The sequence below is a fragment of the Triturus cristatus genome, chromosome 12 (genome assembly GCF_964204655.1).
Source record: "Triturus cristatus chromosome 12, aTriCri1.1, whole genome shotgun sequence".
NCBI lineage: Eukaryota > Metazoa > Chordata > Amphibia > Caudata > Salamandridae > Triturus > Triturus cristatus.
In genome coordinates this window covers 765213746-765241014 of record NC_140595.1, presented here as the reverse complement: position 1 = coordinate 765241014, position 27269 = coordinate 765213746, and the positions used below count along the sequence as shown (strand labels likewise).

Sequence of the window (27269 nt, the reverse complement as noted above, 5' to 3'; positions counted from 1 at the left end):
ATTGTCTTCCTCAATGCTGCATTCACATGGTCCAAGATAGTCTGCCATATTTCCGTCTTTGTTGCCGATGACATGTTGGATGTGACGAACAGTTGTTGGTAGTGTTCTATCACTGCCGTGAAGATGATCCAGTTTTCCTGCAGACAGAACCACGTCTTCCTCGTCCTCTTCTCCTTGGCCTTCCCCGACCCTGTGGTTCCTTGCTGGTCATCAGTGGGGCTTGTGGGGTTTGCGTTGTCCTCTGCACTCGGTCCGGTTGCATCCATGGTGCTACGCAGTTTATTTGTTTTTGTATTTGTTTTACACTGCTTTTATTTACCTGCATGAGGCATCTGGATTGCAGGCCTGTCGCTGGTTATCGCTGATTTTTGTTTCGCGGTTTGTGACATCGCAACATTTTTCGTGTTGGTGTTTCGCATTTTTTCGGTGTTGCATTGATTTGGCGTTTTATTGTGAGACTATCACATGGTGCCGCTGTGTTCAGAATAGGACATTAATACGGCGTTATTTTCTCGCGATAGACTGCGATGTGCAAAGTTACGTTAAGCAACTTTTGCGATAGTTGTCACACGTTCTTGAGAATATCCCCCAAAGTCTTTAATCTGCAAATTTATATGCCCTATTTTCGTGGGTTCAACTCAAATGTCAGTTTATTGGTAAAATGGATTAGCAATCTAAGTTGTCTACAATATTTAAATAACTTTTTAAATTAATAACAGACCAATTTGTTTCCATTACCTCTAATGCTTCAATCCTCTTGTTCACGTGTTAAGGTGTTTCTTCCTTGCTGCTCAGTGGCACCCTTTTGTCCCTTGTGTAATCTTTTCATCCCTTTTTTGTTTTCCATCCATTTTGGCAACCTCTTTCTCTCTCAGTTTTTTTGTGTGATTTTGGGATGGTGATACTCACCTAATAAAAATTGTGCATCTGGTGTTCCCTTCTGCTGATTCAAAAAAATCTACATTTGAGTATGACATGCTGACATCTGTTGAGTTTGATGTAGTGTCAAACTTTTATTGATTTCTCTCTTTTGTAATTTCCCTCCTTAATGGATCAAATATTTTTTTTCATCAAAATAAACATTTGACCTTGGATGTACCCTTTTTTTATCATGCAAACATTTCAGATTTGTCTTAATTTTGATTTCTTTCTTCTAATTTTCAAGATGCCCTAGCATTTGTTCTTTAATCGACTTGGTACATTTCTGATCTTTCTCCTTTGATGATTCAATGAGTTGTGTATAAACGTCTTCCAATAATTGGTTTCTGTCTATGTCGGCATATTTTAAGAATTTCTTTTTCCAAAACACAGAGCATTTGTTTCTGCCCTCTATTATTGCCGGGCAGGGTCTTCATAGTTAGAAATGGTATAGAAAATGAAAGTGGCTATTCACAAAAGTAACTTACACTTTTGAGTAATTTACACATGTAGTTTAGTCTTGCACATTTGAGTAACTTTACTACTTTTGGTAAGTAAAAAAAGTGTAGTTACTCAAAGGTGTGAGAGTAAATATATGGTGACATTATTCTACAATGTAAGTTACCTTTGTGAATACCCCTATAGTTTGTGAAAAGGCCCACGGTGTTCAATTTTCATCCCATGAATTATTGTTTGGGACATTATATATTTTTATATTTACAGGTACAACTAGTTTTTGTGGGTTTTTCCTGATGAAGGCACAACTTGTGCCAAAACGAGCATAGAGAATTGCATCTATCTTCTAGCCACTGACTGTCATTCAATTGTATCACATTTTTGATTGCATTAAACCAACATTTATTGATCTTTATAAAAGACGATAGATTTATCAGCTCATTAAAACTGTGTTGTTTTTGTCTTGTTCTTGTGCCTGTCTTTGCACCTGTTTTTAATGAACAGAATAAGTTTCCAATGAATGTAGATATGATTGATGTGTGAATGTGAATCATATATTTATAAGGTTTTGTTTGAATAAAATTATTTTTGTATTGGTTTGTAATATGATGTTGTTGTCCTTCTATGTTCATGTAAAGTTATATCATGTTAATTTTGCATAATATTTAAGTTGCCCTCAGTGTTTACATTTTGTTCAATTTGGTAGAGACATATAACTTACACTGAGGCTATCGGATAGTAAACAGATCGTCCCATTGCGATGCAGCCCTGAAGGCTCCGACCACAAGTCAGAACTTTTTTAAAATGTATTTAGTTAAACTCTGACTTTAAACAAAAAAATTGTAAGTATTATCCAAGTCTATACTATTTGGTTGTCTGCAGGAAAAAGAACGCAATATTTAGTATGTAGTTAAGAGAGTTTTAGAAAAACAAATACTCTTTGAGTAGGAAATGCATTCTGTCTGTAGAACTAAGAGAATATTGAATCTGATCTCTTCATGGTGCAGCCATCAATGGGCATTGATTAGAATTAGAATCTTTAGGTTTTGATTACCTTTCATAACTCTATAGTTGATAAAACAATGTAAAGTTGATAGGAACATCAGAAGTACATTATTTAGTGGACATCATTTTCACTTAATTTGACTCACAATTTCCAGATTGTAACTCAGAATGCTCTTTCTATCTTAAATGGGTCAAGCCAATTCTGCCAGGCCCTTGATACATAATGCTGGATAATTTAGCCAATCTTGGTGCATACTTTGGTCCTCCAGTTCAGCATAATCCTAGTGTCCAATCATAGAGGTGTACAGAGTAGTTCGGGATTGTCATTATGATGATGAAACTCATATTGTTGTATATTTTTATTGTAAATCGAAGTTGTCTTTATTTAATTTCATGAATTTATGCTAATGGATTCATTCTATGACTTGTGTTTACAATTCAGCAATATTGTATTATATTGATACCTTTTATGCATTTAAGGCCATATTTTGTTAACTCTTATGTTTTTCTGTTATACAACTTAGATCCTAAATTTGAATTTGAATCTTCAATAAAAAGTTTGAGAATAATCTCTCATGAAGCGCCATTTCTATTTCTTTCTTTTTTTTCAAAAGATCAGCTACTTTTCAACCAGCCCTCTCCTTAGTGACAGGAACCAATTCCCATCATTTTTCCGTACCATTCCCAGTGATAACATCCAATCCGTTGGGCTGGCCCAGTTAGCCATACACTTTGGATGGACTTGGGTGGGAATTATAGCCACAGATGACAACTATGGCCAGTTGGGCAGTCAACTAGTACAACAAGAGCTGATCAAGGCTGAAGCTTGTGTGGCCTTCAAAGAGTACATCCTCCCAAGCCGACCTGCCGATAATGTCTTTCATATTGCTCAAGTTATCAAAAACTCAACAGCTAAGGCAATTGTTTTCTTTACATCCTATCCATACCTGCCTCCCCTCCTGGATGAGATTGTGAAGCAGAATGTAACTGGAAAGATCTGGATTGCCAGTGAATCCTGGTCAACGTATTCTCCACTCTCCATAGATAAATATTCAAAAATACTTGCTGGAACCATAGGCTTTGCAGTTCGCAGTGGTGAGATGGCAAGCTTCCAAAAATATTTCACCAGCATCCAGCCTTCAACATCGCAAGGTGATACTTTTCTGATAAATTTCTGGGAGGCAGTGTTTGGCTGTCAGTGGCTACCCAAGGAAACTCTAATCAGTAACCAAAAGACTAAGAATTGCACAGGAGCCGAGAAGCTAGAAAACCTTCCAATCCATAGCATGATGGACTTCAGAATTACATACAATATCTACAATGCAGTTTATGCAACAGCACAGGGTTTGGAGGATCTGAGGATATGCATGCAAGACAGAGAGGCTTCCCTTCAAGAGACCTGTGCAAATATTCTAGACTTCCATCCATGGCAGGTATGTGTTACAGAAAAAATATTATGCAATAGTTTCTTTTCTACAAGTAATGAAAGAGGAAGAATGGCTTCTTCACAGAAATATAGGCCCACTTTTTGATCACCACTATGACATACCCTTGATTGGTGCATTCTCAGGCACTGTACTTTGATCACAGACTCAGAGAATACCCATATGATCACAGCACAGCATGATATTATCATGTGGGCTTCATATGTAAAAACAAGTGCAAATAGGACCCCTCCGGGGGACTTGAATTGTAATTTCCTACATAACACTGTACTTTACTGGATATTGCAGTTACAACCAATTGTGTAACTTACTGCTAGAAGGTGATACAATTTTACTTACAAGAAACCTATAAAATGATCATGTAATAATCCTATCCTGGAGTTTACCTATGTACGTGCTAAGTACCTATGTTTCCAATAATGAACATATATCAATCCATTAAGAATAATAAAGACTCACTAGGATACGCAAACAAGCAAAAGATATGCCCAATATAAACAATAATCACAATAATATATTTGAGGTATGCTTTCCATTCATAGCACTGAATATAAATTTGAACTTATAAGTATGTTGGCTTTTTGCAGCACCATTGTCATTTCAGCATAAATTCATAAGAAGAGCCCATGCAATCTGTCTTCAGCACTGTATGGACATTATTTAGTCCAAACGTTTATTGGTGAATGCAAATAAGTATTAAGGTTAGAAGTTGAGATATGGGTGCTTTGAAGAAGGACAGTTTCTCATCAATTAACTGAGGTTAATCAATGTGCTTCCATTTTCATAAAAATTTCAGGCTTGACTTAAGAATGTCTATATGATGACTATAAAGTCCAGTCATAATGCACTTTCAAACTAATCTTAATCACTTATGACCTGAGTCACATATATTTTCTCTGACAGCCTTCAAAATGTGTATTGAATTTCAAATGAAGGAAGGTGGCTGTGTTGACGAAGGTTTTGATGATTGTTTGGAGTGCCATACTTACAGAGGGTCCGCTGAGGATGAAGAGAAGTGGGGGCACAGGTCAGTGTGGGTCCCTGAGTGGGTAGATGCCATCAAGGATCTGGTTTTGTCAGTGATGATGGGGGTCTATTTGGTGAGTCTGGGTGTTCATGCTGTGAGTGCCAGTGATAGTTGATGGGTCAAGGGAGGAGGTTGTGTGTCAATGTTTGCGTAAATGTTGAGAGATCTTATCGTGAAAAAAGTTGGTGCGTTGATTGTAGAGGTCCTGCTATGGGGTGGAGGAGTTGTCTGAGGCTGTGGGGTGGGTAAATTATTTGATGATAACAAAGAATTAGAGCTCTCTTGGTGTTTTTTAGGTATAGGTGGTAGGCTTGAAAGAGTCCCTGTAGACACCTTGTCGGTGGGCACCTGGGAGGAGCATCACTTCCTTTCCAGTTGTTTGTAGAGTCACCTCATTTTTCTGTGGCTGGCCCTTAACCAGCTGGGGTGCTAGTTTATTGGTGCAGGTGGCGAGCCATCTGTTGAGGATTTTGGTGTTTCTGTCAGTGTTGTCTTAGAAGGCGTGTGGGTGTTGCCGGAGGGTGCTGATCCAGTCTTGTTGTGTGACATTCTTCTAGTTGCATCCCTGAGTGGGTGGGGCTACTGATGCCGACAGTGGAGGATGAACATTTTGAAGTATGTGATGAAGTGGTCCGTCCATGTGAGTGGGATTGTGTGTTTGAACTCGGCCTTGCTGCTGGTAGAAAAGATGGGGTCCAGGGTGTGGCCTGCTATGTTCATATGTCCTGTCCCATGCTGCGAGACTCTGATGTTGTGGAGGCTGTCCATTAGGTCGGCAGAGTTGACATCAGTGGCGACATCCAGCTGGAAATTGAGGTCAATTAGGAGGAGGAAGTGTTCAGAGCTGAGGACGATGGGGGTGAAGAGGTCAGTGATGAGATTTCTGAATTCCCATCTGGGACCCAGTAGGGGCGTAGTCCATTGGTGGTGGATTTGCTGTCCATCTGGATCCTGAAGTAGAGGTGCTAAACAAAGGTTGTGTTGGGTCGTTGGTGGTTGTGCACTTTATGTGTACTTTGTAGATTAGGGACACACCTCCTACGGGTTAACTGTTCAGTCAGTCCTGGTGTAGAATCTTGTAGCCTTCCAGGATGGCATTGGAGTAGTTTGGGGTAGAGGTCGGGTTGAGTCAGGGTTCCATTAGAAGGAAGGCAAGATCGGGAGAGTGGGTATGGCTGAGGTTCCAGACCTCAGGGCGTGTTTGTTGAGGAAGGGGGTGTTGAGTAATATGCATGTGAGTGGTTATGGGTGTTGATTGGATGCATGGGTGTGGCTGACCAGCATGGCACTGCAGCTGCCATTAAGTTGGGTGGGTAGAGCTGGGAGACAGGGTTGAGTTGTGGTGGGAAGCAGAAGCCTGTCCATGGAGGAGACCCTGCAAAGAGAAACAAACACAAGAAAACTACACAAACCACAGCCAAAGAGGCAGAGTGTAGGCAAAATGAGACAACACACTGCAAAATAAACAGTAGATATGCACAAAACAAATGCGGCAGCAAAATGTAAGTTTGACTCTTAGACGGATGTCAGAGGGTAAGCAGCCCTGCAGCTACTGGAGTGCAAGGAACCTACTCATTTGGGTCGCATTGTGGCTACCATTAAGTAGATCCTGGGGGTGGGCAGAGTTGGGAGATGGGGCTGAGGCGTGGCAGGAAGCAGGAGTAGGTCCATGCAGGAGACCCTACAAAGAGAAACAACGACAGAAAATAAGAGACAAACCGCAAAAAGAGGCAGTGTTTAGGCAAAACGAGACAGCAGGCTACAAAATAAACAGTAGGTATGCAGAAAAAAATACACAAGAAATGCAGCAGCCGACTCTCAGGTGGATGTCATAGGAGAGCGGTCCTGCAGCAACTGGGGTGCGGGAACTACTCCAGCTCTGGATCCAGACTTAGCTCCGCAACAAGAAAGGGTGCCTTTAACAATATAGCTCTTGGCAGGAGTTAATGTTTTAATAGCATTACACCTGCTAGGAGTAGAATGTTCTAAATTAAACAGGAAAAAGTTCATCCTTGGAATGTTACATGCCCACTATTATTGTCATTTGTCACTCCACGGTCGTCCTAAAGCAAAGGCAATGGGGGTTCCATTACTCAGCTGTAACAAAAAGAGTCAGCACAATTGCCACATAGCTCTGCTTTATGTTTTCTCCAGCTCTGTGATGTTTGGTTTTGTACCCTACAAGAAAATAAGTAGAGGAGCAGCAACGCCCTACTTTAAAAGAGAGAACAGCATTTGCTTAATCTGCTATGATTAAATCACAAAGTTATCCTTTGCATAGAAAAAATACCTGTTTTGAAACATGAGACTAATGCTGATTCTGATCGCCACCAGAATTGAGCCCCAAAAGCAAGTGATTTAAAATGTTAGTTCTTCTAAAAAAGCAATTAGTATTTTTTTATTAACAAATCTAGGGTTCAATCTCATCTAAAGACAAGAGAGCTATGGAAAATACTGTCTTTCTCTCTCAGTATGTCCATGGTCATGATGCTAATTACCCTTGGAAATAGTACCAAGTATCTAGAGGGCAAAACACTATTTGATCTGAACATAGTCAGACTGGTCAATGCAGGTGCTTTACAGACATGTTCTATTGCACTGTATTGGTATCTTTGTTAAATAACTTGTTTACGATGTGATAGTATTTTACGAACACCAGGGATTACAGAAGCATGTGGCAGTACAGTTCTGCGTAATACTAATCCCATCATCAAAAATACCATTTATGTACATTAAAGTAGACTGCAAAAAGAACAATTGATGGACAGAATGCAGAACAATGTCATACATTTACCCCAGTACAGAGATCTGGTCCTAAATCCATTTTTTTTGCTCACCATGCCATTCCAGTTTGAACCCAGCCATATGCAAATCAGTCTTGACCCTGTGCCGCATGGGAACAGTCCAGCCCGAACTGCCCGGTCAGGTCCTCTCTGGACTGGAAACAAGCATCCTGGAACCGATTTCGGGGTTTGACCCCTCTTCAGCCAGGATAGCTTGACTCCAGTGGCATGGAGAGCACGGGACCCACGTCTGGGCATACCCGTACCACTCGGGGTGACAAATGCAAAAACAAGAATTGATGGACAGAATGCAGAACAATGTCATACATTCACTCCAGTACAGAGATCTGGGCCTAAATCCATCGTTTTTTAGCTCACAATGCCATTCCAGTTTGAACCCAGCCATATGCAAATCAGTGCACAGGGTCATACTGATTTGCATATGGCCATGTCTGAACTGGGGTGGTGGAGTGAGCTAAAGAATGATGATGGATTAAACCCAGATCAGTTGACTGGGGTGAGTGCTTGCAATGTTCAACACGCCGTCCGTCATCCCCTTTGGTTTTGCTTTGTTCGCCCTTAGTTGGCAGGGTATGTCCAGACTTGGATCCCTTGCTCACTTTGCCACTGGATTCAAGCTAGCCTGGCTGATGACGGCTGATTAGCCAGAAACTGGTCCCAGGATGCTTGTTTCCGGTCCAGGGAAGACATGGCTTGGCAGTTCGGGCTGTACTGTTCGCATGAGGCACAGGGTCAGACTGATTTGCATATGGCCATGTCTGAACTGGGGTGGCAGAGTGAGCTAAAGTATGATGATGGATTAAACCGAGATCAGTTGACTGGGGGTGAGTGCTTGCAATGTTCAACACTCCGTCCATCATCCCCTTTGGTTTTGCTGTATTCGCCCTAAGTTGGCAGGGTATGTCCAGACTTGGGTCCCTTGCTCACTTTGCTACTGGATTCAAGCTAGCCTGGCTGATGACGGCTGATTAGCCAGAAAACAGTCCCAAGAGCTTGTTTCCGGTCCAGGGAAAACATGGCTTGGCAGTTCGGGCTGGACTGTTCCCATGAGGCACAGGGTCAGACTGATTTGCATATGGCCATGTCTCAACTGGGGTGGTGGAGTGAGCTAAAGAATGATGATGGATTAAACCCAAATCAGTTGACTAGGGGTGAGTGCTTGCAATGTTCAACACTCCGCCCATCATAACCTTTGGTTTTGCTTTGTTCGCCCTAAGTTGGCAGGGAATGCCCAGACGCGGGTCCCTTGCTCACTTTGCCACTGGATTCAAGCTAGCCTGGCTGATGACGGCTGATTGGCCAGAAAGCGGTCCCAGGATGCTTGTTTACGGTCCAGGGAAGACATGGCTTGGCAGTTTGGGCTGGACTGTTCTCATGAGGCACAGGGTCAGACTGATTTGCATATGGCCATGTCTGAACTGGGGTGGCGGAGTGAGCTAAAGTATAATGATGGATTAAACCTAGATCAGTTGACTGAGGGTGAGTGCTTGCAATGTTCAACACTTCGTCCATCATCCCCTTTGGTTTTGCATTAAAGTAGACTATCATCAATTTACACTAACAAGGGTCCCAATACAAGTGTGTCAGATAGCCAAGTCAAGTCACGTTTACTGTTTTAGTTAACAAAAACCATAACAATTGTGCAGAAACAATACTGATACATTACAATTTATTAATGTCATTTAAAAGTAAGTGTAAAAGAAGGAACTTTTGTCAAGTCATACAACTCATTTCCTACAAAGCTGAAATTTGCTTTAGAACTTACTATTAGCTTTGATGGGTGCTTAAAACAAAATAGTAAAACCAGTTTATCCCTTGCTTGTGCCAACCAAGCAAGCATTATACTTTGTGACAGCTACCAACCACCAACCATCATTTTATTTTGTATACATCCTATCACTAAACATGATAAACTTAGAGGTTAAAGTGAGTTTTGCATACCTTCATCGCCTGGCCGCTAATGAGCGGTAAAGTAATAGCTTTTGAACATAGGACAATATAGGATAAAGTGTGTAGAGAGTACATTTATGATCTGGCAGCTACTAGCTCAGGGGAAACGCATTATTGGCGTTACTCCGGTACCAGACTTAGAGGCAGTTACAAAAGGGAGCATTCCAAATGCAAAAGCTTTACATCCAAGATGGATACAATGGGTTAATTCTCTTGCTGCACAATCATTCCTGCAATATGAACATGAATGTACTCTGCCTATTGAGATTCTCCCTCTTTATCAGTACGAATTTATAATTTATACTGATGGATCAGCACAACCTGCTACGGAAAGTAAGCAAGCTTACAGTGCAGCGAGCGCAATCGTTAAAGGTCGCATGCGCGATGGTAAATTCCGACTAATGGTCACTGAAACACAATCTCTAGTAGATTGTACAGCTCAGCGAGCTGAACTACGAGCATTCAAATTGGCACTTGAAAATACGGATCGCAAATTCCCCACACTTATAGTGTGCAATTCTTTTTACTCTGTTCAATCATATAATGAATATTTACAGAATTGGCTTCAAAATGGTTTCAAAGATGCAAAAGGTGGCACAATCAAGCATAAAACGCTTTGGGAACAAGTAGTTCAGTTGCGAAACGGACTACAAAACACTCATGTGATACACACGCTGAGTCATCAACGTGATGGCGTTCACGTTGGAGGGAATTCATTGGCTTCCGACGCCGCGAAGGGGGCTGTGCAAACTGCTTCCATAGCTGCGATCACTCATTCAAAAACGAGAATAGACAGTGCGATATTATTGGCTGTCAATGCTTCAAGCAAAGGCAGTGGTACAGCGATACCTAAAAAGTTTCCACTCAAATACTCGTTTATAATTGATGCGAACAACGTTCCATTTGCTCGAATCCCTGGAGTGGGAGATAGGGTAATTCCAAAAATGGAACGTAGATTAGGACTGATCCTAGCAGCACATGAAGGGATAGCCTCTGCCCATGCAGGTGCTTCTGCCACAGTATTGTTATTAAAACAGAGATATTGGTGGCCCAGCATTAGGAAACAGACCAAGAACTATGATTTGGAATGTGAAATATGCCAACAGATGAAAGTCTCTACAGTGAAACGTCCTGCGCAGACACCCCTGTTAATTTCCGATAAACCATTAGCTTGTGTTTACCTGGATCGCTGCGGTCCCTTGAAAAGGGATGGTAACTATAAATATATCATGGTCCCAGTGGATTTGTGTTCAAGGTTCCTATGGATCTGGCCTCAGCGCTCGGCTGACGCTCGAACTGTTATAAAAAGATTTGCGAGTATTTATCAGTACATACGCAATTGGCACACTGCATTCTGACAAGGGCCCTGCGTTTAGCTCTCAAGCTTACAAAGAAGCCATGGCCAGTTTGGACGTTGCATTGCGGTACTCCTCTCCATTCCAATCTTAAGGGAAATTCCGTTGTGGAAAGGAAAAACCGGGACATAAAGCAGTCTATAACAGCTAGGTTATTAGGAAAAAAGGAGAAAAGATTTGTGGAGATCGATCTCATCAAACCACATTATGTGGCCAATGCTAAGCAGTAGGGCTTGTGGACTCAGACCAAGTAGCAGACACACTCTCTAGCTACCATTCAAGAGGTTAAGACTGATAGACTCATCACCATTGAGGAGTCAGCAGTAAGAAATGAAGGACTAAGCAACAATGCTATGGAACTCATTCGTCTTGAAACCCAAATAACAGTTTGTCCTGATACACCTGTCAACACCAACGTAACACGTGATCAACTGGTGCCAGTGATTTCAACGAATCCTGATGCAATTTCAACCGTTGACAGAACTGCCTCTGGCTATTTCATTAACTTTGATATGTTTTCTGAGGATCCAAGCGAACCGGAAACAAGGCCAGCCAAAAGAACTTTCAAAGAACAAGCACAAGACTTATCTCGTTTCACCATTGATTGAACTATGGATTATTTCAGGAATACTTTTCTTTCTGCTTTGGATAACTTTAGTAATGACTCTGAGCATGCTGATAAATGGAAGATATATTCACTTGGACACAGAAAGTAAAATCGTGAACTTACTTTTGAAACCACAAAAATCATCCCATCGTGAAGCGAGAGACTTTTCAGCAGTGAACATCACAGCCGGTTCTTTACAAGATGGTATAGTTTGGGTCAAAACGGATTATGATAAATTCTGCCCATCGGAAATCTTGAAGATTCCACACTTATTTAAGATTTCATTAAGTGACTTTTTTTACCTCCACTACCTATTCTGATGATTGGGACTTTGAGACTGTTAATAACATGATGTCTGATCTAGAAAGGTCAGCTGCATTCTCTGGAGGACCTGGCTTGGCAGTTCGGGCTGGACTGTTCCCATGAGGCACAGGCAGCCAATATAACAAGGGGAACCCCTGACAGGTTAATGTAGGTAGGGAATCAGGGGAAAATTGAAAGTTCACCAAGAAAAATCCTTTCTCTACCTATATATTTCAATATGTACACCAGATCATCTATTTAGGCATTGACACTCTGACTGGACCAACGAACAGAACATTTAACACATAAGAAAGAAAATATTCATTCTTAGATTTTATTTTTCATGTTATATCTAGGTCAAAGAGATCAGTTCCCATGAGGCACAGGGTCAAGACTGATTTGCATATGGATGGGTTCAAATTGGAACGGCATGGTGAGCAAAAAAACTATGGATGTAGGCCCAGATCTCTGTACTGGGGTGAATGTATGACATTGTTCTGCATTCTGTCCATCAACTTTTGCTTTTTGCAATCGTCACCCAGAGTGGGATGGGGATGCCCAGACGTGGGTCTCGTGCTCTCCATGCCACTGAAATCAATCTATCCTGGCTGAAGAAGGGTTAAACCCCAAAACCAGTCCTAGGATGCTTGTTTCCAGTCCAGGGAGGACCTGGCTTGGCAGTTCGGGCTGGACTGTTCCCATGAGGCACAGGGTCAAGACTGATTTGCATATGTCTGGGTTCAAACTGGAACAGCATGGTAAGCAAAAAACCAATGGATTTAGGCCCAGATCTCTGTACTGGGGTGAATGTATGACATTGTTCTGCATTCTGTCCATCAACTGTTGTTTTTGCAATTGTCACCCCGAGTGGGAAGGGGATGCCCAGACGTGGGTATCGTGCTCTCCATGCCACTGAAATCAATCTATCCTGGCTGAAGAAGGGTTAAACCCCAAAACCAGTCCTAGGATGCTTGTTTCCAGTCCAGGGAGGACCTGGCTTGGCAGTTCGGGCTGGACTGTTCCCATGAGGCACAGGGTCAAGACTGATTTGCATATGTCTGGGTTCAAACTGGAACAGCATGGTAAGCAAAAAACCAATGGATTTAGGCCCAGATCTCTGTACTGGGGTGAATGTATGACATTGTTCTGCATTCTGTCCATCAACTGTTGTTTTTGCAACTGCTGCATTCTCTAACCATGAATACTTAGAGGGTTCAACAGACTACGAACAGCTTTATTGTTACAACCACTATGGTCATCATTTCTTGCATAGATCTGCAGCACCAAGAAATGTATTTATGTATAACCAATGGGAACATTGTCCTACACCACCAAGGGGTAGCTCAAAAACGTTTGCAATGAAGTTTCCATATTTTTCAGGGTACAATACATCCAATCTGGAAACATTTTACTTTAGAAATGTGAACAAAACAGGAATGAAAAATATGTTAACCAATACAAAACAGATTCATTCTGCAGCCTTTATTGCCCAAATGTCTAGACAGGGTCTCGACTTTTGGAAAGGCACAATTGACACAAAATCTGTCCGGGGTACAAAAGATTGGCAAGTGCAGGGGATAGAAGCTTTGTTTAGAGCCTACATCATCCCACAGCAAATAATGTTTTTGAATGACACTGTCCAACAAATGCCTTGCCTTGGGTTAGCCAAGATAAAAGACATGAACACACCGTCCATACTTACACCTGCAAGTAACAGCACTACACAGGGGGAGGTCGACACACATACAATTTTACAAACCAACAGATCAGATCCAGAACAGGATAAATGGTTCTTCTGGCCCACAGACACAAACATCTGTCAAGAAAGATTCCTGAACAGAATACAGGGTTTTACAATCAATAGGCCAGACCCACGTTATGTTCAAAGACAGCATCCAGGGGTAGTAACAACATACAGTGTAGGGAAATTATGCCCTGATTGGCTACAGACATCTACACTAGAGGATGTGAAACAACACTTATCTCTTTACTTAAAGAAGGTACAGACCTTAGGGTTTTCTTGCTAGGTCCAAGAAAACCTTGTCAAAATCGTTTCGTTTATATGCCGGCATCTATGCTGCTTATAATGAAATATGGAAGGTTACCCAAGCAGACGCCGCAGAAAGAATACAAGAAATTAATCGTATTAATTTAGAGAAGTCTCTCGCTGTGGTCGACAATGGGTTAACGACTCTGTCATCCAGGATATATTCACTGGGCAACTTTGTATCCTCTGCTATAGACATTGTGGAACAAGATTTGATCCTGCTGCGACAAGGCCCATCTCAATTTCGTTCTATTCTGTTATTAGGCTGGACGCTACAAAACTTGCGTGCAGGCTATGTGCCTTGGCGTTTCATCAACACTTCGTCTCTGTTTTCAGAATACAATCTCACTGATAAACAGATCGAACTAGCACAAAGGGGAGCAAAGTATACAGTGCTGAGCATTGAAAAATTGGAAAAATTGCCATTTACAGTAGCAGAAAAAATAGCTACCGAATGGACCATTCATGGCAAAATAACTCTGCCTGTTACAACTTTCCATTTTCAGTATTGCCTCAAACAAATGCAAGCAGGCAAATATGAAAGGTTGGGTAAAGAATACATCAAGACTTCCTGGGATTTACTTTACACACACAGATGTTGGAGGGGGGGCGTGAAGTGTTTCTTAGCAGTAAACACTGTGAAAATGCACTGAGCGGTTCACTCATATGTCGAGATATTAGTTTACACAGGGCCTGTAGCGGCTCCACTGCAAATTTATCCTGCCGCCTGCAAGGTTCACCAGCTGCTGTGATTAATCCAATGTTTGGCCTACTTTCAAATGTGAGTTACCTCATGTTGAAAGATCTGAGCTGTTGTGGCATGTTTCCAGGCTTCCCATATCTAGTAACGGTTGGCTCCATGCTGTATGCAAGTTTTGTTCCCCCAAATATACTCAGTCAGGGAGTCACCTTTATGGCCTTCACTGAACATCTCTTCTATACGAATTGATACTTTAAGCAGAATGAAAGCCATACTTTTACAACAGACCGTGCCTTTGACCTCGGCCAAAGACACCTATGATCTACAAATTGCAAGGACTTCGGCTGAGATTCAGGCTCTGTTACGTACAAACTGCCCTACACATTTCACAGAAATGTTGGGATGTACCTTAAACATGTCTGATACGAGCGGTATTGTGCATGTATTTAAGACCATATGTTCGGGACTGTTAACACCTTTTCAAGCAGTCCTCAGAATCATTCCAAACTTCGTGCATTCGGTGTTTGGTGACCTGCAGCTAATCCTAGCACTCGTTGTAGTAATTCTGTTTTTATTCCTACTACTACGCTATGCAAAGCCAATCCACCTGCGTCACTCCCAGCACCTTGGAGAAAGCTCTCCTGGAAAGGAAGTGTTGTGAGCGCATAGTACAACTTTTGGGCTTACCTCGTCTACGAGATTTAAATACCACATGGTTTCTGTCATTCAGCCCAATCTGGCAAGATTGCATCTTACCTGTTCTACGCTGCCTGCTTTGCGGTGAAGAATGCATGCTAGACATCTGTCCGACACTCCGATCAGTCATGCCAACGGATATCGATACTCTGCTGGACCCGATAACGGCCCACGCTCTGTGCTGTCCCCAGAGGCTACCAATCCTGATGACGGCATTCGTTGAGATCTCACAGATGCAACATGCTGCTGCTGAGGTATGAGATGAATCAACAGGCACATAGGAAACATCGGAAACAAACATTGCTACTGGCGATGCTTCACATCTATGTGCAGTTAATCTTCTAAACGAGGTATTCCAACTATCACCAACATCGGTAGATGATCTTTTGTCTACGGGAATAGAGGATTTCATGTTTTCACCAGTCCCTTACACTGACTTTTGATTCGGCTAACAGTGTACCGGGAAAGCTATGAACTTGACCTTCATTTTTTCAAAAACAAAGACAAACCTTAGAACTTTTTCCTATGATTAATTTATTTTTTTCTAAATTTGAATTTTTCTTTTTATGGCAAAGTAATCTGCTTACAGTAGAACTATTCTCAGAGAACTGACTTCTTTGAACACTTCCAGGGACACATTGTCACCTTTATTCACCACAATTTCATTTATGTACCATGACATGAAATGGATTTGACCTTTTATTCTGTATTCGTGCGCCATTTCATCACTGTATATATTTATGTTCATTCATTTAGCATTTACTGTAAACATATGCTTAGCATGGAACATTGCTTTGAATATGTACAGCACCTTTGCATTTCATGTCTAGCAAAAGTTTTTAACAAAGACTTATTTTAGTATGCTTTTACAAATGTTTTTAGCAACATGTGGTACTCAATGTTATATGTTTAGCATTTTAATGTTTAGCATTTAGTACTATCGATCATTCAAAAGTGGAGTGGGTGCTGTGTTTTGATTTAGATATCCGTACATAGGTTTTCCTAAATCATGTCCTTTTATAGGCACAATTCGCGTTGCCCTTATTTAGGCATAAAATCCCAGTCCTTATTTAGGCATTAGCCATGCTATCCAAATACAGGCATGATCACCTACATCCGTCCATCCCTACGTCACAACGAGTTCTTAGAAACCAGACCCTTAAGCCATTGGGACTTTCCCTAGCTAGGATTATTGATTTCTCCAAGAACTCATCTATTATGCATGCACTACTATTCCTTAGGGGTTCATTCATGACGTCTTCCTCTGCCCAACTTTACGTTAATGCTAACATTCCTAAGCACTTTCCAGGTATAAATATACCTTCCCTTACAATGGCAAACCACGGCTTGGCTACACAGCTTGATACGGCTCGCCAAGGCAATTTCTGAAGAATTCGAGTCCCCGGCTGATGCACTGACCAGACGCTGTCATCCCTGCTCACAGAGAATCCAGCTTCCAGTGTTCTTCTGACTCCCTTCACGGGGTGTTAGAGTTTGAGACCTGGAAAGAGATTACCACCTCTCTCATTCTAAGGTATGGAGCTGACTAGAACCTAGAGGGACTCTTGGCATAGAAACTTGGCATATGCAATACTATAGCATAGCACCTACTTCATACCTTGCGCTACACTTAGGTTAGGTACACTGGGGTAGAACGATTTAGAAGTATCACCGAGTATCTACTTTTTAGCCTATGTTATTTATGTATATGTATATGAATATATGTCACAGCTAGAAGACAATGCTATTGCAGTATTACTTCTTACTGCTTACGCTGTGCATATTATATCTCGCATACTCTCTTGTGATTGTAACAGCTCATATCTCTTACACGAGAAACAAGACTGTCCAATAAATTCTTTTATTGAAAAGCCCATCTATCTATTTCTGTGTAACTCTGAAGAAACTAAGCAGGCACGATTGACTGAGTGAAAATGTTATCTGTTGTTTCCACGATTCTGAGACATGTTCCAATTCTAAGGGAAACAAAGTTGTCATGTTTATGCAGTTGCCAGAAACTACTCACTTCTTGTTTATTCAAGGATTTTCCAGTTGCCTCTGAGTTAGCTGGCACACAAAGTAATTACGTTTAATGTACTCGATAGAGGTATACTGACCTCAGTCCTATGCCACAACTATAGTGTAATGCGCAGAGCCTATAAGGGAAATAGGAACTACACTACAAGTCTACACATTTGTAATTCAATTCAAACACTTTGCATGAATCTCAAGATTATCCCTAAAATATGAATATCATAGAAGTCCCAAAGATTGTAAGAGAGAATGTCAAAGTGGCATACTCTGATCTTCTAGACTGTTCAAAAGACACAAAGGGCTCAATTACAATGGCAGGCCCGCTACTGCAATTAAAATGCATCCCCACATGGTCCAGTCGCTTTCTCCCATTTCCATATAGTAGATTCTGTTAATCCCTGCAATGCGTGCCTGCCACACCGTACAGGGATTAAAAGGGGGGCACCATAGATGCACCCTCCGCCCCCAGCCAGAGGCCGCAAGGAGAAGGGAGACCTGCTAGGGGCTCCCAATCTCACTTTCTGACAGGCTTCCCATGTCAGAAAGCCCGACATGGAAAGCCCATCGGAAACCGAGCATCGTAATCCCTATGGTGGAAACGCCGGCCATAGGGATTGATGGCTGGTTTCTGACTGGTCGACGGGTAGGCTTCTCTTTCGATTGTAATTAAGCAGTCGGAATGGAAAGCAACAATGAGGCTCGGAAAGCCTATGACCTGAGGCCCAAAATATTGGTGTTCAGAATGGAAGAGGTGATTGCCTAAAAGACAGAATTAGTCACAATAACCCAGGAAAAATACTAACCTGATTATAACATGTTCCTGCCTTCAGATCCTCCATTACATCAAGAATGTGCGCTTGCGAAGAGAAGGTGCTGAAAAATTCTTTGATACTTCTGGCAACCCCCCAGCACAGTATGACATTGTAAACTGGCAGCGGGATCCAGATGGCACCATCAAGCATGTAAAGGTGGGAAGCTACGACTCCAGTGCACCTCCAGGGAAGACCCTGAACATCAATTCCAGTACTATTCATTGGGCTGCAGGGAACACCCAGGTAGGAGATGTCAACAGTCCGCAAGGAGCACCGGTTGTAAGTCTCTCTCTCAGCATGAGCTGTGTATATACATAAGCATTTCAAAGGACCAAGAAACATTAGTGAGGCTTTAGTGATACTTACAAAGGTAGCAATAACACTAAAATAATAATTATCGGCAGCATCACAAACTAACTCAGTCCTAGACTTCAGACCAGAATGGTGCACAAGACAATTGAAAAAGTCCAAATCAACTGTAATGAATGATAGCGTTTTCTGACCCTTCTTGAAATCTTATTGTATCATAAAATTTGTGCAAGCAGATTTTGTGAGAGTGCAGAACTTGAAATGAGGGCAGGGGGAGACCTTATCTTGAAGGTATAATGTGGAGTTACAGGCTCAATTAAGGATCTTTGGTGTGCTTCTAGATGTAATATTCTATATCTGGAAGCAGCAGAAAGGCTACCTAAGAACAAGGCTTTGTGGCCTTAAACAAAAGCAACATTGAAATTATGTTGAAACAACTGGTGGCAAAAACTTTGTAGAATGATCCTCAACCTGATTTATGGGAAACAAATGGTAAAGAATTAAAGTTGTGGCATCTGATAATAGTTACAAAAACTGTATTATGTGTACATGTTGATAATATGTGTTTAAATATAAACTTTTTTCTTCTGGCTAGTGAATAATCTTTTATACCATTTTATACCATTTTATACCATTTTAAGATGGCGTATTCTACCTGTATCCAGGATCTCATGCTACCATAATATTTTGCGCAAAATATCAAGCACCAAATATCCACATGTGAAGAGTATGTAGGTAAGTATAGGTTTTCTTTACTTAAATCCACATATAGGTACAATGATAAAATATATTGGCAAGGTACGGAGATGTAGAGTTAAGAATAGTAAATCATACTTATCTATAGGCTCTTACATTGTAAATATTTCGGTCCTTGATATATTATGCATGGTATTTTGGTTGCATGATATTACGGGGATATATTCTCACATTCAATCTAATTGGGCTACTGTCTTTGATGAATCTTTCCTTATTGTCCATACATTTTTTGTGAAATAGCAGGGGTCTGGCAATTTTTTTCGCCCCCTAGAGATTCCATATTTCATGAAGTGCCTGCCAGCTTAGAGTAGGTAACTGGCCGTCATTTTCATGATGGATTCTTAGAAATCTGAGAAGACATTCAGTATTTGTAATTCCAAGAAAAAGCTTATTTGCAGTGACTAATTTGAACATGGTCCCTGGATCAACTTTGAGCCATGTTAGTTTCCTGGGAATCAAGACTGCATGGGAGAATTGAGGGCTTCTAGTTACAACTTTGCATTCAACAATGTGAACATTGAGAAAACATTTAGGGCCTCATTATGATGTCGGTCAGAAAGCATTCCAATCGACTCCTTGTTGGAATCGGGTCCGACCACCTCGGTTTGGCGAAACCGACTGATTACGATGGTTCCGAACACTGTTCTGTCGGACTCTCATTGACTTTAATGGGAGCCTGTGATACGACCAACACAGGCTCCCATTGAAAAAAAAGCTTGGTTGCGGAAAACTGTGCACCCTGTGGCGGGCACCCCTTGGTGCCTGCCACACTGTGCATGGTTTGAAAGAGGGGTCCCCTGGGTATCCCCACGGGCTCCAACCGGAGGCTTCCGGATGAAGGGGGGCCTGCTATGAGCCTCCAAGTCAGTGTACGATAGCTGTACTGTGTCGGACAGACCGATTCGGAAAGGCTGTCCAAATCCGATAATCGTAATATGTCAGTTGGAAATGCTGTCCATTGACCTGTACGATTTGCCTCCAACTGACTCGGAGTCTCCAAATGCCGGTTGGAACCGTGTTGGAAAGACCGAATGGTTACCTTCTATGATAATCAGTCGGTCGGAAACATGAGTTCTGACACAGGTTAGGATAATCCGAATGCCGTTTGGAGCCTTTCCGACCAACATCGCAATGAGGAACTAAATTGTATTTATGAGGTAAGGTATTAGGCTGTAGCCAAGGTCAACATCAATTGCTATCTCCATTACCTAGGTTTCACAAAAGATATTATTCTATTTCTCTACAATTCTTATGTAACAGAACTTTTTTTAACTGAAGTAGCATTTGTGTACCTCGATGTTCATCTTTTGGATTGAAGATATATAGCTCTATGTCTACTGTTGGACTTAGCCCTTTCTGCAGGGTCATCCCTAAACATTTTGCATTCATCCTACCACTTTCTGAACCCATTTTCGTTGGCTTTTAGGACTCTGCACCCTTTACCACTGCTAACTAGTGCCAAAGTGCTTGTGCACTCTCCTCACCCAATTGGCATATTTAATGTACTTATAAGTTCCTAGTAAAGGGGTACTACATGGGAAACAACCGTTACAATGCAGGCATTACTTCGTAATGCTACTACTAATCCATTACAATGCATATGCTATTACAACGCATACTATTACAATGCATGCCTTTCCAATGCAGAAGGTATTACAACACATACCATTACAACGCAATTATAGGTAAGTTGTATAGGTAAGTAATCTTATTCATTTATTTTATTGTTTTACTTAGTTTTGTTAAATGTAACAATACTTTTGAGGGTGTGATAGCCACCTTCGGCCGCGAGATGTTAGGAAAATAGGGGTTTTGGGTGGGGGAGTATATTAGTACCCAGGTATCAGTTGCAATGTTTGAGAATTAATGTTTATAACACAAATAAATTATACACAATACTTTTGAGGGTTTACCCACCCACACGCAGGCATGGGATGCAAGGAAAATAGGAGTTTTGGGTGGTGGAGTGCATTAATACCCAAGTATTAATTTTAAGACCTGCTTATTACTTTATTTCATTTTCTTATCAATGTTGATTATTTAAATAAAATAAAACCAGCACTTATGAGGGTGTGGCACCCACCCTCTGGCACAGAATAAGAAGGAAACAGGGGTTTTGTGTGGGAAGTGTACCCAGATATTAATATTAATGCCTGAGCTTAATTTATTTTTATTTTATGATGATAATATTAGTTATTTAAAAGCAATTAAAATCAATACTTTTGAGAGCGTAACACTGACCCTCTGGCACAGGAGGTTAATACACAGGTTTAGGCCTGGGTATAAATTATTGTAAATATAAAATTAGGTGTGAAAAATCATAACAATAGGTAAGCATGTATAGGTATAGTTTTTCATACAATTAACTTTAAATAAAACCAGTAAATATTAAAATAATATTTGGATGTAAAACACATTTTATTTCTATTGAAATATTTTAGTAGGAGACATAAAATTATTAAATATAGTAAGATGTATTTGTTTAAAAAACATTTTACAGTACTTTCCCACGTTTGTCAATGGAAGTTAATGGGAGAAATTGCCTTTTTTTCCTTTCAGAGTTGACATTCACAGTTGTGCATCTGTTTCTACAGTCGGCAGATTGTCAAGGTCAACATCGGAAGCAAGGAAGTGCTGCGGTCAGGTAAGACAAATTTTATTCATTAAACTGAAATTGTGGGTGGCATACTTTATTGTAAGGAGTGAGGATGGAGGTAGTCAGATGTATGTTAGCACTAAGATGTATGTGGGCTATTACAAGTTTGGCGGTGCTGCTCCGGCTCTCTGTCGACACAGCACCATCAAAGCTGCACAATGACCGCATGCCTTATTACGAGTTGAGCTCATGTAAGGCAGACAGTCCTTTGCCTTTCCTATGGCGTTGACGGAAAAACAGGCACTGCAATGGGAACGGCAAAAAATGTTCTAGCATGGCACGTGTTGTGATGTCTATGCCGTGCTGGAACTTTGGGAGGCTACAGACAGGGGAGCACATTTTGTGCCCCCCTGAATGTACCCCTATTGCGGTGTCGTGTAGTTCCTACGAGTCCCCCAGGACCTGCATGTTTGGATGACCTAAACTGAGGGCTTGGTGTCCCAACCACTTCCGGACACCCCCATAGGATGTCAGCCATAAGACCAGCTAGCTCTACAGTGCAACTACCACCACCCTGTGTTCTACAGTGGTGTAGGTAGCTTCTGGCAACCACTGAACATGACAACCCTGATTCTTCGGGGATCGTGGAAAACAGTACAGTACGTTTCACTCAGACATTCATGCTTGCGTTCTCTCAGATAATACACAGGTTGAGAATTAGGATGTATCAATAAGAATTTATTGGTCCAGCTACAGCCTTGTATAAAACATATGTGCTGTGACAATCAGGAGAAAGAAGCATATAAAATAAATTGGTAGTACTAATATAGCAAATAGTACATACATTTATACCATAGTGCTAATACGATGAACAGACGCAGTTCAGTTAAAAACAATAGCACATGCATATTCCTAAAATGCATGCCCTAAGTCATTTGCCTAAAATGTACCTAGACTAACATGGATGTGTCGGTGTATGTGTGTATAGCTATGTGTATCTGTTGCCAAGAAACCCCTAGGGAAGAATCAGCCCCCTCACCTGATGCTTGGGAATGAAGGACCCCATCTCTGCTTCGAGGATGACAATCCGCAAGGAATGTTAGACCGCTGCTTGTCGGAGATTCGGCATGCAGGACCCCCTTCCTAGCTTGGAATTAATTCTCCTCTAATTTGTCGCGGGGAGTGAGGGCTAAAGTGGTCACTCCAGGGTTTTTTCTCAAAACAATATGTTTTAAAAACAAGCATGGGTGTTATGAAAACAATCATAAATGTTTTGAAAACAATCACCAATTCCAAACAAGTGTGATCATGCACAGCTGGCTGTTGGCCAAGGATGAAAAAAGTGGTGACCCTTATACAGGGTAATTCTGCAGTGCCTGGGGACATGTTTATGTACGTCAGGTGCAGGGATTGTGATAGAATACCCAGAGCCTAGTGTCGAAGAGACAGGAGCAAGCTACTAGTTTAAACATCACCTGTTTAGAATCGTTATTGGTATGTGGATGGGACAATATATTTACATGATGGGACTATCCTAGAAGACATGACAGCTGGGCACGCTTGGGAGCCCTGTAGGGCTCCCTTTGTTCCTGTATAGCCAGCCTTTTCATGGCGGGGCTCCCACCATGAAATGCCTGAAGGTGCAGGAACTTGTAATGTGCTCAGCGGGACTGTGCCAGTCCCGCTGAGCATCTTTCATTTTGGCGCAGCTCCACTGCCTCCACCGGAGAATGACTGCTCCCTGCTGCAGCGGGTGGTCCTCTGCCACAACGACTTTTAGAGTCATAATGCAGTGGATGGACGACTTCCAGCTCATTTACAACCACTGCACTCATAATCAGGCCCACTGTTTCGAATGTTTTAACCATCATTTTAATTCCTATGCAGGTAGCGGTTGTAGGCTCACGTGGAGATGATTGCTTTTTTAACTGTTTTGATTTGAAAAAAATAAGATCAAAGAAGGATTAGAATTTCTTTCAAACCAAAGCGTTAAGAACGCAATATTTTTAATTTTAATATTTTGCAACCCTTTTTTATTTTGCAACCCTCAAGGACCTATTATGATGTTGGTCGGAGTTTCCTATGACCGACACCATGGTGGAAACGGAACCGACTGACCTCCGGTCGGCGTTCCCGACTGCCTAATTAGGATGCAACCGCACATAGTGCAGTCACCTTCTCCCATTTCTCTATGGAAGCCTGTGTTTTGACCGTAAATTGGCCGTAACACAAGCTCCCATAGAGAAATGGGAGATTGTGTCAATCCCTGCACCTAGTGGCAGGCACATCAAGATGCTTGTCACAAGGTGCAGAGATTAACAGGGGGGCATCATAGGTGTCCCTTCAGCCCCTAACCGTTGGCTGCAAGGGAAAGGGGGTCCTACTTGGGTCTCCCAAACACGCTTTCCGACACAGTTTCCATGTCAGAAAGGCATGGAAATCCCGCCAGAACAGACGGTATAAACCACCATCCATATGGATTACAGGTCTATTCCAAGTTGCCAAAACAACAGTTGATGGACAGAATGCAGAACAATGTAATCCATTCACCCCAGTACAACAATCTGGGCCTAAATCCACCTTTTTTGCTCACCATGCCATTCCAGTTTGAGCCCAGCCATATGCAAATCAGTCTTGACCCTGTGCCTCATCGGAATAGTCCAGCCCGAACTGCCAAGCCAGGTCCTACCCGGACTGGAAACAAGCCTCCTAGGACTGGTTTCAGGGTTTCACCCCTCTTCAGCCAAGATAGCTTGATTACAGTGGCATGGAGAGCACGGGACTCACGACTGGGCATACCCGTCCCACTCTGGGTGACAAATGCAAAAACAGCAGTTGATGGACAGAATGCAGAACAATGTCATACATTCACCCCAGTACAGAGATCTGGGCCTAAATCCATTGTTTTTTTGCTCGCCATGCCATTCCAGTTTGAACCTATCCATATGCAAATCAGTCTTGACCGTGTGCCTCATGGGAACAGTTCAGCCCGGACTGTCAAGCCAGATCCTTCCTGGACTGTAAACAAGCATCCTAGGACCGGTTTCGGGGTTTCACCCCACTTCAGCCAGGATAGCTTGATTCCAGTGGCATGAAGAGCACGGCTCTTTGAGCCCATTGGAAGCCAGCTGGAATTACCGACTGGTTTAAATTCCAACCGGCTGTATCATAATCAGCCGGTCAGAATTGAAACTGACGATGTCTGTTGTCAAGCTTCCTACCTAAAGTCAGAGGCTTCATGACCTGCATTGTAATTGGCCCCTCAGTGTTATAGATTTTACCACTGTTAAAAATTCAGTGTATGTTGAGGTTTGCTTATCAGTCAGTAAACTGCCCACTAAAGGAACTGTAGTGTTATTAATGTTGGCGTGAATAGTGTATATTTCGGTGAATGGATGAGGGGTGGATATAAAGGTCCCATCCATCATCCAAACATCACTAGTCTCCGGTTTAATATGGTTATGGGTGTGCTAAAGATTAGTATCCTTGTCTAAGGGTTTTTCTTAATATGCAAAATAAAGATTTCATTAGTAACGGTTACAGTTATTTCAGGAGGAATGTTAATACCAGAGTATTCAGCCTCTATTTAATGTTTGTGGACTTAAAAGCGTAAAGTACCAGCCATGATGTTTGCAGATAACACCTTATTGCTTTCAAAGTCACCTATGGGAATTCAGAGGGCCTTAGACAGCTTCCACTTTCTCTGCAAAAATAGGGGGTTGGAAATTAATTTGCAGAAAACCAAATATATGGTTTTTAATGCAGGCAAAAGTTCCCGGTCAAATCTCTGCCTAGATGGAAAATCACTTGAGAGGGTGACCATCTTTGAATATCTCGGAACCATGCTCACTGAAAAAATGGATTGGGGTACAAAAATTAAGAATGCAAGCTTAAAGCTGGCAAAGGTATACAGGAGTTGTACTCACAAATCGGTTGGACCGGTGGTGGAAATCTATAAAGCACTAGCCAGGGGCGCCGCCCTGTATGAGGCAGAAATTTGGGGCCACCGGCCACTTGACTCTATTTCTAAAATTGAGAACTCCTTTGCCAGGCAATTATTATGTCTCCCCACTAGCTCCCCGCTTACACCGCTACGCATGGACCTTGGGGTCAGACCAATTGCAGATGATGCCGCTCTTAGACCCCTTCTACATTGGCGACATCTATGGAGCACCCCAGAATTGGTTGCGTACAGAGAAGAGCTGACCGAAGTGCTGAGTCCACAGGGTGCGAGCAAGCTACCATGGCTGGCCTATATTGAGAATACTTTGGCGGCCATAGGAAGGGGTATTCTGTGGAACAATGCAGAAGAAAACTGCTTGATAACATCTAGGAAGGATTTGTTGAGCTCTATAGGGAACACAACCTTACCCTGATTCAGGGGAGCTCTGCGACTGGCTCATTAACCGCAGTGTTTTTAGAGATAAAATATCAATACAGATTAGAGCCTGCCGTTGATGACATTCAGCCGGCCCTTGCCAAGAAGCTTTACCTGGGGCATGGGGTACTTCTGTTGCCTGCTTTTACTAACAAATGGCCGGGTACACCCAATTTGGGATGTCCGGCATGTAGCAATGCAGCGGAGACAAAATATCATGTAATATCTTTTTGCCAAGGGTATAAGAAGGCGAGACACCGGTGATTATTACAGCTATGCAGAAACTTTGGAACAAAGCACTGCACTGAGGCTTTCAGGATCCTGAAATACGACCCCCACATGCCTATTATGTACTCAATATCACGTTTACTATTCTCTATGTGGTGTGCTCGTCGAGCTATTCTAAAATTGAGCCCAAAGGTCTTGTTTGATTAGTCCACTCTTACTTCATAACTGGGTTTGTTGTTTTTTAAATTACTACTTTTTAAAGTTTCAATGTGCAATTTTACATCTTGCACCCCTTTTTAAATTGTCTTGAATTTCTACTTTTAACTGGAATGTGTTAGAAAATAATACTGTACTGCACATGCACTTTTTGAGCAACTTGTATTGAGAGCAATGAGAGCCTTACTATGAAAATTTGATTGAATGAAATGTATTGTATTTTTACCTGTGCTTTTATGGTCTCAATGACCGAAATAAAGATATTTTGACTGACTGACTAATATCAGAGTATGTTTGGGGTGTTTCACGTTGGGGTTACTTGCCTGGTTTTTTCTTTGGATAATTCTTCGTAGATTAGGAATTGTGGGCATACAACTGGCTACATGCTTAGGAATGTCTTGAGATACCTCCCTCAAAACTGTGCCACAGGGTTCATTGGAGGTGGATGCAAGTACTTTCATTTGATTTAGGTTTTTGCTAACCTCGATCCCCAGTGCAGAGGCAGAGTGGTTATGCTCTGTGGTCCTCTCAACAGTGTCACCAAAAGTAACCGCTCTGCTGTGCAATGAAGCGAGTAATGCTGCACACGCCACCAATGACTCCTGGGCTCAGTTAATCTCTCCTTAC

The 27269-nt window shown here is 41.9% G+C and overlaps 1 protein-coding gene across 1 annotated transcript in view; it reads left to right on the top strand.

Annotated features, from left to right (window-relative positions):
• The window catches only part of LOC146782761 (extracellular calcium-sensing receptor-like), a 123668-nt gene that overhangs the window by 76470 nt on the left and 19929 nt on the right, over positions 1-27269 (top strand). Inside the window, exons 2-3 of the mRNA XM_085637235.1 lie at positions 2994-3812; positions 18178-18402. Coding sequence (XP_085493361.1) covers positions 2994-3812; positions 18178-18402 — 1044 coding nt within the window. The remainder of the gene's footprint in view (positions 1-2993; positions 3813-18177; positions 18403-27269) is intronic.